This window comes from Bombus vancouverensis, chromosome 5 (assembly GCF_051014615.1).
Source record: "Bombus vancouverensis nearcticus chromosome 5, iyBomVanc1_principal, whole genome shotgun sequence".
Classification (NCBI taxonomy): domain Eukaryota; kingdom Metazoa; phylum Arthropoda; class Insecta; order Hymenoptera; family Apidae; genus Bombus; species Bombus vancouverensis.
The window spans coordinates 788393-803713 of NC_134915.1; the positions used below are offsets into that span (position 1 = coordinate 788393).

Sequence of the window (15321 nt, forward strand, 5' to 3'; positions counted from 1 at the left end):
ATAAAATTTGTAACAGTTTGTAAAATGGTCGGAGATACGTAATTTGTTAATAAAGATATGTTTGAAAATATAAACTAACGTTTATTTGGATGATTATCGATATCTCTCGCACCTCACCGATTTCAAGAATTTTTAGATATCCCGTAGAAACGAACGTACCGAGCAACGTTTTCCCTATGTGCATAATCACCGCTCGTTCTTAGTTTGGATATTTGGAAAAAGCTGCTGCTACCATCTCGTAGAATTTCGCCTAACCAATTCTACGTCCGTGACAGCGTATGAGTAGGTACTGGTTGCCTACCGCCAGGAGACCCGTTTGCGCGCATTTCCACAGGTAGTTCAAATTTACCTGTGGCTCCTGAAATTAAAGTTTGCTGTATAATGTGAAAATGGTTCGTATGTATAAGAACGAATTGCGATAAACATCATGATGAAAGAATGTACAAAATGGGAAATTCAGACATTTATTTATACATTTTTATGAGTTTGATTGCATCAGTGCGAAATACAAGATGTCGATCTTTTGTTCTCTATAAACAAGTTACATACGTAACATGCGCTCAAAAACATTCGCATTAACAAAGTGAGCCATCCAAATATCATGTATCGATTGTTTCAACATTTTCGAATAAGCGTGTAACTTTTCTGTTATCGGAAAATATGTGAGAGCTAGTGAGAAATTTCACAGAATACAAAACGATCTCGGAACGCAAAGTGGATATTAAATTCGTCGTACGTTCGTAAATAGACAACGGATTTTCCTGCATTTGTAGGAAATTTGATGACAGAAAATTGCACGGGACCAACACAATGTGAAACAATATACAAAATATCCAAAGTGTAATGCTTCAATTTTCTTTCTTTTTTTTCATGGTATTCTAAAAAATAAGAATTTGCAAAGAAATCCGTGGTCTATTTATATTATAAGAGTCCGGCTTAGTTTCAGAACACGTCACCCTTTAAGTTAATTAATCGCTTTCTCTCCTCGAATTTGATAACCCCTGCGTTACAGAACTTTTCGAAAGCTCGTATATCTGGTTGCCTAGAGCTGTCGTATCGAACGTTCTCGATAACCTTACTTTTTATACTTAAAGTTACGTTATATCGCAATTGACATACGTTTGTTCATATAATTCAAGTTTAGATGGTGCGTCGTCGTTGAAATTCAGTTAATCGAACAATTTGCACGGATACCATTCTAATTTCCTAGAATCGTTCCTGCGGTCAAACAGACGTTTGCTTCTCATGAAACAAATTCTTCATGTTCTTCGATTAGAACAACGAATTTCGTCAATGAGTTTTTACATTAACAGGACGTCACATTCACGGTTATAGATACAAATATCGGAATTGTCACGCCGAATTATCGCGCGCGCGCGCGTGTGTGTGTATGCGTGTGATGTATGTGTTTCGGTTGTCCTAAATCTTTTAGCTGATGGCGGACATCGGATGAATCGAAAAAGACGATACAATCTGCCGAAAAGTCAGCGAAATGTGGCGTTGAAAAGAGTTTAGAACAGCGTAGGCACTTTTAGGAAAATGGATGAGAGTAAAATGCAAGAACAAGCAAGATGAAGGTTTGCTTCGATTCTCGTTTCCAACGTTCTCGCTCGGACATGTAACTTGAAACTGCGAGTTCTCGCTTCCGAAACAACTGACAGTTTCGCGATGTTTAAGAAATCCGACTACAGCAGTGAAACGTTACGATTACAACTACGAATCGCAAACTATTTTTTGATTTTCTACGTATCGATTAATTTCGTTGGCGAATGCAAATCTCCTCGCTATTGTATTTCAAGAAACTTTTATACAACCGATGTTGTATAACGATATTATAACATTACATCGCACAAACTGTACGTTTTTGTACGCTGCATGATTTTCAAGATCTTTGAATTTTCTTCCACGCATATACATTTATGTAATCTTCGATGCAATGGACTTGAATACAAATTATTTAAACAAACTATAAGTTATATGTAATATTTTTAAATACGTTTACAATACGTAAACGTTTTCCTTTTGTGTGTGTGTGTGTGTCACATGAGGTCGATTATGTTCGCAATTATAAAAAGTGAATTGGTTATGTTTTCGCCTCCTAACGTGGTTTCTTCGAAACGCGTCTACGCAGAAAATGTACGATCGTCGAAAGAAAATGTAAAACCATCGCTTTATTTGACTATTCTAACGATTGGAAATCCACTTTGCGAAAGAAATAACAATGGAAAGAAAGAAACGTAAAAGATCACAGCGAGAAGTTTCGTATCTAACAGGAAATAATTTCTGCGCTATTTAACCTCTTAACCTACAACTACGGGCATAGCCCGCAGTACGATGGTCGGGCCAAACGTAAATATTACGGACATAGCCCATAGTACGACGATCGGACCAGATATAATATATAATGTAATATATAATAGCTTGTTTACGTTTTCGGCCCAAAATTCTCGAACGTAAATCGTAGGTTAAGGGGTTAAAAAGACCTTCTCGCCACAAAACCCTGCCTTATCAATCGTCGTTGCGAACTCCATTAATTTCTACCTTAACAGCACCGTGCTATGGAGAATTGACATTCGTGTGGTTAAAGAATCGTTGAATTTAAATGAAAAAATAATTAATCGATAGATGAAACGAAATTTCTATAGACCATAAGTTATAGATAATGGAATCGTTATCTATAAATTCTATTCACGAAAGATTACTTGTTACTTGTAACTTGCAAAAATGACCAATTAACAAACGCGCGCGATCGTAGTAGAACGAAAGAAAAGATTTGTATGATTTTGCGAAGCGAAGGTCTTTGACATGAAATATCATTTTTTTTCAAATAAATCTGCTTATTATCTACGTGTAACCATCGAACAATTGCTTTTCGTTGACCGTTTCAAATTGCCTAACATCCCCTAAACGATTAACATTAACCGATCAGCTTATTAGTAATGCTATGTACGTATATAATACAATACACGTTGCTTTTTAAAAGTAAAATACTTCATTTCGTACGTCGTATTTCTCTACTCGCGCGTTTTTATCAAATACCCAAGTACATATGCCTAAGTATGCGTGCGTGTCACATTCACATTGGAAAAAGAACGCGTATCAACGGAATATACTTTTCTTCTTCCTAACCTATCGATACGGTATAGGCCATATCACGGCAATTGTTCCGAGTCTTCTTTAACACTAGAACTATCACAGCAGTCAAATTGACTGGTTGTACGATTTTATTTTAAAACTCCTACTTCATGTTACATTCGTTCATGAATTTTATTTTCTTTTCTATGTATTCAAACTGAAATTTTGTATCAAGGCTACTTATACCAATACCAGTCAAAGTGTAAAATGGTCCTGCAATCTGTTTATCGATCGTCGATTAACCAGTTTCCTCGTTTTCTACAACTTGCCACGCGTTTTAAAAATTTTTACTACGTATCATTCGATATGACGCTAGAAATACCACACCAGTCAAAAACGACTGGTTCTACGATTTTATAAATTTGTCAAGCCTCGTTTAGGGATCCCAGATGGATTAATAATAGCAAAAATGTACTACATAACATGGAATTGCTTCTGTAAGAAAGTAATAAATCAATAAATATAAAAATATTCTATCATTATTACTTATTTTTTAAAAACCAGTCATTTTCACTGGTTTTGGTAGAAATAGCTTCGTGTTAACTATCGGTAGTTCTAGTGTTAAACAGATTCGCGTTTCGTTATTTAGCTGAACAGCGAGAAGTTAAAACATCTTTGACGCTAAACGCGCAGTTCTCTGTTCTCTTGCGTAGAAACATCGCGAATGGTGAAAATTCGTTACGAGTCGAAGAAAAGAAATGTATTAAATTCTCGCAACATCTACGTAGAAGCACAACGACATACTTATAGACGTTTCGCGATAGACATTCGTTTCTACCGTGGTGGTTCGATGATCCGCGCGCATTGATTTTACATCGTTTGATTTTTATCCGCAAGCAGTGGCAAGATAACGAATCGCAGAACACGCTGCCACAACATCCAACAGATTATAAGTAAGTTTGGCACTCATCCAATTAAACTACGATAGGCGTTAAGCAGAAAATTATTAACTCGGCGTCCGTGCTCCGATTTAGCCAGAACTTTGAAAATATCTTGCTTTCACACGCAAACAACGTTTAGGAGACGAGGTATTTGGCGACTCGAAAGATAAGCCACGTTTTTAACATTTTTTCATTTTACTATAGTCGCATTTACTAAATTCGTATAATTCGCAGAAAGATCACTGCAGCATTCTAAATTCGACGTAGCCTTTATTCGCGTAAAAATTCTTTTTCACGACGTTTCTTAGCACGCGGTTATAGTTTACGTGTCGCTCGATGGTCTAGTCGTTAGTTTACATTGAAACGTTTAAACAGTTTACGTATCGTTCCTCGGCTCACGTAATTCTCCCTTCGATTCGAATAACCGTAAACCGCAACTTTCGAATTCTTCTTGTTATTCGCAAACATAATTTTTTAACAACTGTCGTAACTTTAACGTTACTACCACGTTTGTCCGTTATAGCTGTTCTAGGTTATGTTCATTACGCGTAAACTGGCTTTAAATCGGCTTAGTTTCTCACGTTGCAGCAAGTTTTTCTTTTCTCAGGGATAAAAACGTCACGACGTGGAAAATATGGAAAATCGTGTCTCAGATTTAAACGATACGCCAATACATTGTATAGCTACGCGGAAACGTACAATCCACGATAAGAACAACAAACACGTTCATAGTTATGGCTGAACTGGAATCCAAGACACGGAAAAACCTGACTTCTGTTCCAATTGTCCGAGCTTCTGGACAAAAGGATTTTGGAAAAAAGGACAGATCGTGGTAGAAGATTGGCCGAGCGAAGCAGTGGCAGAATATTAATTACCTTTGTGCTTTGCTCCGCATTTTTGGAATCGGTTGGAGGAAAATAGTGGAATCGATGTGTTTCTCGCGAGAAATGGGTCCACGATTAATACGCGTTTGAGAAAATAATCGGTTTTCGCTCTCGAGTCGCCTCAATCCTTCTCTTAACGTTTTTCCTTCGTGTTTCGCTTCGATCGAATCGGAACGCGAACGTTCTACGTCTCTTCATTGTAATATACACAGCGACCACGAAGCATTTTCATATCTATGTTCCGTTGTATCTCGTTTCGGTTACTTACTTCTACTAGTAAAAGTACAGCGTTTGGTCGTTTAACTGTGCAGCAACGTACGTGTCGCAAGTTTTGCGTCGCTTTCTATTAGGCTGGTTTACTATCCGAGCAGGCAATCGAATCTCTACACGATCTATGCACGTAGCTCATTTTTATCAGAGATATTTTATCCATCGTCGATCCTTTCTATCGAGAAAGATTTCTAACCTAAGCGTTCACGCGTTAACACCGAGCTACTTTTTTCTTTTAATTCCGCGTTGAATTTGTCACGAGATCTAAACGAAATCTAAACGATTCTTTCGTTCTCTTTTCACGGTGAAGCTTGCGGAAACTAATAAATGCTTCTGCACTATTTAACCCATTTGCATCCAAGCTTCTGTCACCAAGCGCCGACTGTTACGCGCGCTGCGACTGCTTTTTATTTCAGTCGTTTGTCGGCATCTCGCCTACATCAGTTAATTGTATTGACCATTTTGAAGAATTCCGCGAGAAACAATACGATTTAATTTCTTATTTCTTACTTTTTTAAATAAATAATTTTTTCGTTTCTCTTCTGTTACAAAGAATGTAAGATACGATGTTTGCGAAGTAACATTGTTTAGTATCAATCGTTTTGAACGGTAAATTTCGGATAAACTCCATGAAGAATTCAGATGTCGTTTACTGCGCCTTAGACCGACCTCGTGCGGTCATAGGGACCAGCCCTCTTAAGTAGCGCCATGATGCAAATGGGTTGACGAATAAAATAAATTCACTGGCAATTAACGTAACACGTATACAGGGTGGTTGGTAATTGGTGGTACAAGCGGAAGGGGGTGATTCTACGCGAAAAAAGAAGTCGAAAATATAGAATAAAAATTCTGTTTTAATTTTTCCATCGAGACAACGATCTACAGTGTGATCCGTTATAACGAGACGCGATAAAGTGTACGCGTACCGAGCCAAAATTCAAAGTCGATTTTCTCGAAAACAAAGCCTCGAACGAAAAATGTTTATTCTATATTTTCGACTTCTTTTTTCGCGTAGAATCACTCCCTTTCCGCTTGTATCACCCTGTTACCAACCACTCTGAATATAGCATATTCTCGTGCAAGAGACTTTAACGCGAAACTATCTCTAAGCGAGAACTGCAAATTTCTTTCGATGGATTCGCGTCTGCTCGAAGGTTGCGTGCAACGTACCACCATGAAACCAGCCGAAATAGGAAATCATTGGAATCGCCGAAGATGATTCGTCGTCGCAAAGTTTGCTTTGAAAAAGATTTTCATGTTTAATCTCGTAGGCTGGAACGTTAGAAACTTAAGCATAGAAAGAGGAAACGATTTCATTTGATTCGATCCGATTGAACGCTGGTACTGTACAAACGTACCGAATAAAAGCAACTGTTGCTTTACTTCCTTCTACTAAATTTCATTATGCGAATAAATATTAAACGGGGTCTTCCGTGGTTAAAAATACCAAAAAATCCGCTTGTTGAATTTTCATATTTTTTTCAAGTACAGGTACACTGTTCTTAGGAATATTTCCTGATAGTTTCGACACGACTACTCTGTGTAAAATGAAACAAGTCTCTTTTACATGCAAATGAAATCCCACATTCTGAAGAACGCGTTTTTCCCAAAACGACATTTTCAAAGCCGCTGAACCACGATCGATGGAAATACGAACGTTTCGAAATGAAAATCGGTCGAACGAATCTTCTCTAAAAGGCTTTGACAGATTGATTCGTTAAATTAGGCGAATTGATCGATACATTGACCAAATGTCTTCGAAATTTTCCTGTTAAACGATTCTGTTGTTATTGCAACGACTGCGGATACCTCAGACTGGCCGAGTAAATTTCCATGATCAAGAAATCCCACGATCAAGCATCGTTAAATATCGTGGATCGCGCTCGCACGATAAATTAATGCGGAAAATACAAAATTACAAGAAAATCTATACACTGGCTGACAGCTGGCTGACAGTTGGCTTCGGAACAGGACAGAAACGGCCTAGGAACTTGGGCAGACTTGAGACAAGTTTGCCAAGTGGAATATCAGAAAAATTGAGAATCTCCAGTCTGGCGCTGTTCGAAACGACGACAACGGAAGAACAGAAAAGAGGAGATAAGAAAAACGTTAAAAATAGCACGGTTTTGCAGACAATTTGGAGGAAAAGAATCGCTCGAACCCATTGGCTGACAACTGTTTGAGAAATTCGCACGTCGCTAACACGCGTAGACATACAAAATACCGATAAACGTACCGAAATCGACACGTGGAATACATGCAATTAAGAATGAGATGTAACCGATTCTACCAAATTAGAAATTAGGTTTACAAAGGAGGCGCAAAAAAAAAAGAAGAAGCCCCGCGCAGTTGTGAAACAAATGAATACGTTTGCATGAGAATTTAACAAAATATTCTTCAAATGTATCTTTATTAAATACAAAAACTGTCGTAAGAATAAACGTACTACACGCTTTTCCCGGAACAGTGGCCAACAAATCGCTCTCTTGCTCTCACAACCACAGAAGACCCCTTAATTCAAATGATCGATAAGAACAAACACATGAGAACAAACGTGATTCTTTGTTTCTATCGCGTGTTTCGCTTTGCACGGTAACCGAGCCTCTTTGTTAGCTTTAGCTCTTCGTGTTTCACATATTTCTTAAATCGTCCTTGCAGAAAAGTAATACGACTAGATCAGAAGTAATTCAGCGATAAAGATTCTGAAACAAGATCATCGACTAATCATACGTACTAGCTAATAAAACATACGGTTACAAGGTGATCGGCTGGCAAAGCTACTACGAATGCCAAATGGAAAGTCAGCTAATGATACCGATTGAAAAATATCGTGTTTTAAGGTAGAAAAACGCGAGTTTCAATTTTCATTTCGCTTCGCTACGTTCGTCGATATTTCGTTCGAAGATATTTCTCGTAAAAGCAAATTTTTTACGTTCAGATAGATTACTCTGTATGCTTTCTTCAACGATTCGTCGTGTAATTTCTGCGAGCGATCCAATACGCCATATGGAACTTATAATAGAACAAAGTTTTTCTCGTTACAATAGGATGAATCGTGAGACATTAAGATTAAAACTAGTTTTATCATGTCTGACGACACGAAAATCGACATGAAAATATTTTATATAAAATTTAAAATACCACGCGAGTTGCATAACGAACAGAAACTGTATTCTGTAATAGTATGAACGTTTTCATAGTTTCCTATAAAAATGAATAGCTTTATGCAACTAGACGTTTTATATACAAATCCAATAATTGCGTAATAGCTGCGTATCGAGCTTTGCAAATTAGTTTATATCGGGTTTCATTTCATCGATTAATTTGTTGCATAATCGTTCTAGACAAGTACGATTCGTAATGCTAATTCTTGTTACATATTCAATTTATTAAAAAGTCGCTAAAAATAAAAACGATCGTATCTCTTGTATTATGCTGTATAGCGTTCGCCGTCTTATCGATGTTGTTGCATAATTACACGTTATTACGCTATTCAGCTGGAAATCGATTGAATACTTTTGCATAGTAAAATACATAAACAGGTACTTGTTCTTCTCGATAAATAATCGTTGGTTAAACACGTTTCGACGATATCGTCGAAAACGCAAGAAACGTGTCTGTTCGTGTTTGACGATTCATCCTATTTTACACACACGCTTTTAGTTTTCCTCGTACATGTTCACAGAGTCTCAACGAATAAATCAAAATTAAATATCGATTGGTCGATGCTTGTTTGTTGCATGCTGATACAAAGTTCAGGAAGCATACTCGTTTCCCTTATACGTACTTGCAGGAAAACATCGATAACTAATTGGAATAAAAGTACAAGAAACACCTTTTCCTTTATATGCTATACTACCTGATTGCACCTCGTATTGCCCCATTCTATCTTACAAGATCTATTAAATTACCTTATAAAAGTTTGTTAAATATACTATGACAACTAAAAGTTTACGACAAAAGCAGATCTTACGTTTACGGTATTTAGCCTTGCTTATTCGTTTATCAACGGATAATTTTTATGATTGCGCATGCTGAATATCCTATGTATACTGTACTGTTGCTGTAATTCAAAATTAAGTACTCGTTTAAACGTATATTTGCATGTCACGTTCGGTCATTGCATTTCCTAATAGTAATAAAATCAAACGAGTTACAGAATTTTTAATTTAGCGGATACAAATACGATAGAAATTTAATTTAGTATTTCTTTCAACGAAAGATCGTTAACGAAATTTCATATCCGTCAGCGAAGATTACAATTAACACATTAAGATTACAATTAACACATTAAGGTTACAATTAAGATTTTCACAAGGTTAAGGTTAAGGTATGGCGCCATTTAGAAAAATAAAGAATAGAGCGATCGAATATTATAGGTTAGAAAATGCAATAATCTTGATACATGGTATGCTTCCACTAGCAAATCAAAACGTACATAATGTGATTTCACTATACGGAAAAAGAGTAAAAAGTATGTTGTGCAGCGTACTAGTTGATGTTTCTGCTCATGATCTCTATTACTATCGCTAATCGTAATTTGAGAACGTACACCCGTGTGTATTATCTACTTTTGTATTTAAATATAAATATGACTTTCTCGATTTGCCACACATTCTATACATTACATATACATGTATAATAGTAATACGTAAAAACTGACTTTCATCTAAAGTTATTAAATAAATTTGATAAACGTACTGTAACAAAGTTCTCTAACAACTTGTCAAATTTACGCGTAACTTAGCAAACACGAGTACTCGCGATGTAAATATTTTGTACAAAACACTTTGTCTTTGTCAGAGTAAATATATATATATATGTATGTTAAGTTACTAAGATTTAAATATACGTACGTAGTAGTGCAAAAAGTAAACAAATAGTAAAACAAAGGTATTTTTATCGCGGACGATGGTGTTTAATAAAAGTGTAGATTCGTATCGATATTTCGCGCTCTCGTGATTCCAAATCTTTTATCGTATTATCGTATCGGTACAGTGGCTCGCCAGAGTATTCGTACTCGCGCTTGTCGGTGTTTTTCTTCAACGTATTGGACGTGTTTCATCGACGCTGTAAACGTGAAACAACTATCGTCGTTGTATTAAAGCTTTAAACCACTCTAAACACGTATACAAAAGTTACAACATACGTAATATAGGTGTATACCCATGGAAAAATCAGGTAAATCTGATAAACCGTTAACAAATGATAAACATCTCGCCAATTATTCGTACGATACGCTGACTTTTTAATAAACACAAATTTGCAGCAAATCTATATACAGGGTGGTTGGCAGGGCGAAAATATAGAATAAAAATTTTTTTTTTTAATTTTTCCATCGAGACAACGATCTACAGTGAGATCCGTTATAACGAGACGCGATAAAGTGCACGCGTACCGACCGCAAATTCAAAGTCGATTTTCTCGAAAACAAAGCCTCGAACGAAAAATTGTTATTCTACATTTTCGACTTGTTTTTTCGCGTAGAATCACCCCCTTTCCGCTTGTACCACCAGTTACCAACCACATTGTATACTTTCGAGTTGCGCCTCGATACGATGCTAACGAAATTTCCAAATGTTTTATATAACACGCATAGAATTCGTCTATGCCAGATGTAGGAACGCTCTTGCGAGTCACTGTATATCTTCCGATCCTTTCTTGCCAATTCAAACACAGTGGTACGTTGTTGCTGCGTTAATCCTGCTGCGAGCCTCGAATTTTTCTATCGCGATCTTGCTCTTATCTCTAGAGAAATAAGAAGACCGTTAATGTGCTAAGAAAATGCTCGATATAAAATTGAAACGAAAGCTCACACATACCGATAGCAAATCTTCCGTACGTACGTTAAAAAAATACACTAGGTCGAAATTGGCCCATCGATCGAAGGAACGCAGCAGAATTAAAACAACGGCATTCGTTTAAAAGCTTCGAATACCGGCCAATGCTAACCGAACCTTCACCTTCACAGGCCAAATCGATTAACTGGAGGCGCGAAATTTGTGAAATTTTAACGTTACAGAGCTCGTATCTCGTACTCGTACAATTTCATTCGATCTTCTGTACTTTCTGTTTCGCGGAGTTAATCGATTTGGCGAATAAATGGCTCGTATCTGCGTCGATTCGGAAATAGGAAAATCAAGGGGATATAAAAAGAAAAGTACGAGTGGTTCCGCCGTGTGTGAATCACGAAAGAGGAAACGACGGATGAAGAAGAAACGATACCCTTGCTCCTCGGTCTCGGCAACGTCTTCTCGACTTGGCACTGAAGGAAGTTACTTAGCGACAAAGGGCGACCTCAGCCTGGTCATCGTCGGGTCGCATCAAAATAGGCCGAGCTTTGTCCTCAAGAACTCCTTAATAGGGACATAGTATTGGTTCTTTAAGGCCACCATTTCTGGTGTCTTGCGCAAGTTATTGAAAAGCGTCGTATCCGTCTCGAATACCATGACGATCACGATAAACAAGACGATGATCGTCAGCATAAAAGCTGGAATGAAAAGCCTCGTGACTCGAACACTCTTGTGCCTCAGTTTCGCAGCGTTTGAACGTCGACCGGATTGCCGCTGATGCTGCAACTGTTGTTGGTGCTGCTGTTGTTGTTGCTGCTGCTGCTGGAGACAAACTTTCGAGTTTTGAAGTTTCTGCATTTGTGGCACCGGGGTCACCGAGCGACTGTGCGGTTTGCCCGATGCATCCAATAGTTGGCTTTCCGACGACGAATGATCGAAAGAATCTCTAAAGTAATAGTCGTTAATTACACCTTCGTGCTGACCGGCTGAAACAGAAATTCCCCGAAACTTTTAGCGATAGTCGCAAGACGCGATCGTTATTCGTGAATGTTATTACGTATGAAGATAAACGGATTTATCGATCAATTTTTCTTTCATTTCGATAACTGATTTAATACAAGGTAATTAGGTACGAAAGGGGCCTCAACTCCAATTTTGTTGAATTCCCGACGTGTCGTAGACAGATGGTCCTGATTAACGCGCGCTTTGTTCCACGCGTAGAACGATCGTGCTTCAGAAATTATAACGAAAAGAAAACTGTACTTGTCAGATATTACGTTTACTCCAATACGTGGTTAAAAATGAAATTGCGTATGCATTTGCACAGGATTGCGATCCTAATAGTGGTAAACACGATCCTAAACTCCCGTGGTGACGATAGGTGTCACGATTACGCGGCGGAACCTGTGTTTCTCCCATTCGCTACCATCAGCCTGCTACCAACAGTCTTGTCGCGGAGTAGTCAAAACAATGGGGACACAAGGACGTAATTTTGTGTGTCCTAAAACAAAGGTAGAATTATATGTATATACGTGTGTAACCACAAGTAGAGCCGTTTGTGAATAAATAATATATATATGTCGGAGATGAGGGGACATCGGGGCCTTTCTTTTGGGATTTTTGGCAAGATCCCCGATACTTTAGTCTAGACCATTTATTATAGCTGTACTTAAATGATAAAACTTAGAAATAGTCGTTACGATTCAATCCTATTATGTTTGCCCGAGATTTGTGACAGTGGCCTTGGGCTCGAGGTGACGCAACTGGTCGCCGAACGTTCCACGGTCACGGGATGAACGTTTTTACCTGACAGAGAAGTGCCAATATTGTGGGACACACGTTGTATTAACGATCAAACCCCGGGCAGGAGCAATGTCAGCTCTACGCGGGTCTGCCTAGCAACGGCGGCTGGAATTTTGTTGGTATCCCCGGCCAATATGCAACGAACGAACGCGATCGTAAGGAGAAGAAAGTTTCCATCGGTCTTTTATTCTTGCGATCACCTTGCAGAGTTTTCACGTCGTCTTTACGTGCGGTATTATACAGAGCGTCACAGCAAACGTTACTTTGTGCTTCGAAATATATTCTGCGTTTAACAAAGAGTTACCCCGTTGACCGTGGATTCGTTATTGAGCCTAAGAACATTGTCATTAACATCTCGAGTGTCTAATCACCACGGTTATTTGTCAAACTTTGCAAAAATCATATTTATACCAGTAAATACAATCTCTATTGTACAACAACGATGGCTAGTCCGAAGGAAGATTCGTTACACGCTCCTAAACCTAACGCTAACCCGACATATATGTCGGAGATGAAGGGACATCGGGACTTCCCGTCTGGAATGTTGAGAAAAAGCCCAATACCCTGGTCCAGACTTTTACTGTAGTTACACTTAAGTAATAAAAATAAGAAATAGTTTTAATGTTCCAATCTAGCTTTATGACGATGGGCCTGGGCCCCAAGTGACATAGAACGTAGCCACTGTCACGGGAGGGACGTGTACCTGACAGAGGTATGGAATGATTATATGGCTCTCCTTAAAAACAAAGACTGACCCGAGAGGTAGGGAGAAGAATATATAATGGCAGTTGCACTTGGATTTTTTTGGAGTTTATGCAGATAAGTTTTACTTGTACGTGGAGTAATTCGTGGATCACATCGCATTCGTCATCCAGTGGACCGTGGATTCGTTATCGAACCTAAGGCCATTGTCACTAGTGTCGCGCAAGCTAAATCGCAGTGATTGATTGTCAAGTCTGTGGTATCTATACTTGTGTTAATAAACCGTACCTTTGTTATACCATAACGATGGCTAATTCCAATGAAGATTCATCAAACGCCCACGACCCTATCCCCAACGTTAATCCGACATATGTATCTGTCGGGTTTACATTAGGATTAGGGTTAGGGGCGCGAAACGAATCTTCGTTTAGATTACACGTTGTCGTTATGCAATAGAGAAGACATTGACTAGTGCAAATACGATTATCATAGAACTGGACAAGTAACCGTGGTAATTAGATACTCGAGAGACTAATGACAATGATCCTAGGTTCAGTAACGAATCCGCGGTCGACGGGATGATAGATGAACGTGCTCATAAAATCTAAGTTGGACGCGTAATATTCACTGGTCGTAAAGGGTTACTCTTTTCGTCGATGAGATCGCAAGAAAGAGTTTCCGCCCCGATGATGCCACAGAGGAAAACTATGATGGGGTGTGTCTAAGGACACGAGATCATCGGATTCGTCGAGGATAGCCTTCGTTCAGAAAGTAAGGGAAATTGGCGTTGCTGCTAATTGGTCAATCTCCATATCGGTGGTTAGAAAAAGATGCTAGCCGCCCTTGAGGGAAAGTTGCTAGTGGGAGACGTCGTTCGTTGAAAAATAGGTCTCCTCTATCTTCTCGTAGTTGGGACAAAGACTGTTTGTTTGAAGGACTTTAGTCAGCTAAATCTTAAGATTTGTAACGGGCCCTCTGGCTAGCTGAACATGTACCGCGGAGACGCATCGACATCTGGCAATCATCTTACTCGAAGAATAGGGTCTGCGTGTGGCGAATCACGGGAGAGAAACCGTTGGAATGTTTACTGTCGCGTGCCGCCACAAATATTTCTTTTAAGAAGAGCTATAGAATTACTCCGTACCTTTGTTAGACAAAGCGTTCATCCCTTGACCGCGGCTACGTTAGGTGACAGACTGTCGCCTCGAGCCAAAGCTCACTATCACTAATCTCGAACAATTACAATCGGATTGAATAACTACAATTGTTTAATTACAGCTATCGTAGACTCTAGATTACAATGTTGCGGGATTATCCAAAATTCCAGAGGCTCCGGTGTTCTTTTTATAAAGTGTTCTATTTATAAAGTATCATGAAAATTATAAAAAGACTTTGCTCCGTTCCTTTCACCACGTGCTACTCGAAACTGTTTTGACTACTCCACGTCAGCGTCCCGTGTGCTCTTAATTCGGTCGCCGTAAGCCTGCCAGCGATCAATTGTCCGCAGCAATAAACCCACATAAGTAAGAATCCTCCCTTACTTCCCTGTGCTAATACTGTCAGTCGGTTAAAGCTGTTGCCAAACTGCTATAGTCGGTGAAATCTGGTATCGGTAATTTTCGGGCGTAAATGGGCTGTGTATCGAATACCAGCTACTAATTACTTTGTCACTTGTTTAGGTTTGTCACGCGTGAAACCATTACAATTTGTCCTCTACCTTGTAGCAGCAACTATTGTAAGCAGTAAGCGGTAACGCATCGAATACGTTACAATACCTAGAACGTGCTTATATCTAGTTAGTAAATTACTAAAAAAATGAAGATTTACCGATTTCGAACTACTATGTGAAATTCG

At 38.6% G+C, this 15321-nt stretch overlaps 1 protein-coding gene across 6 annotated transcripts in view; it reads right to left on the reverse strand.

Annotated features, from left to right (window-relative positions):
• Positions 1-450: 450 nt before the first annotated feature.
• Frmd5 (FERM domain containing) overlaps positions 451-15321 on the reverse strand; it is a 68222-nt gene continuing 53351 nt past the window's right edge. For all 6 annotated transcript variants that reach the window (XM_033333432.2, XM_033333431.2, XM_033333430.2 and 3 more), the window contains one exon: positions 451-11948. In XM_033333432.2, coding sequence (XP_033189323.1) covers positions 11494-11948 — 455 coding nt within the window. In that variant the 3' untranslated portion in view covers positions 451-11493. The remainder of the gene's footprint in view (positions 11949-15321) is intronic.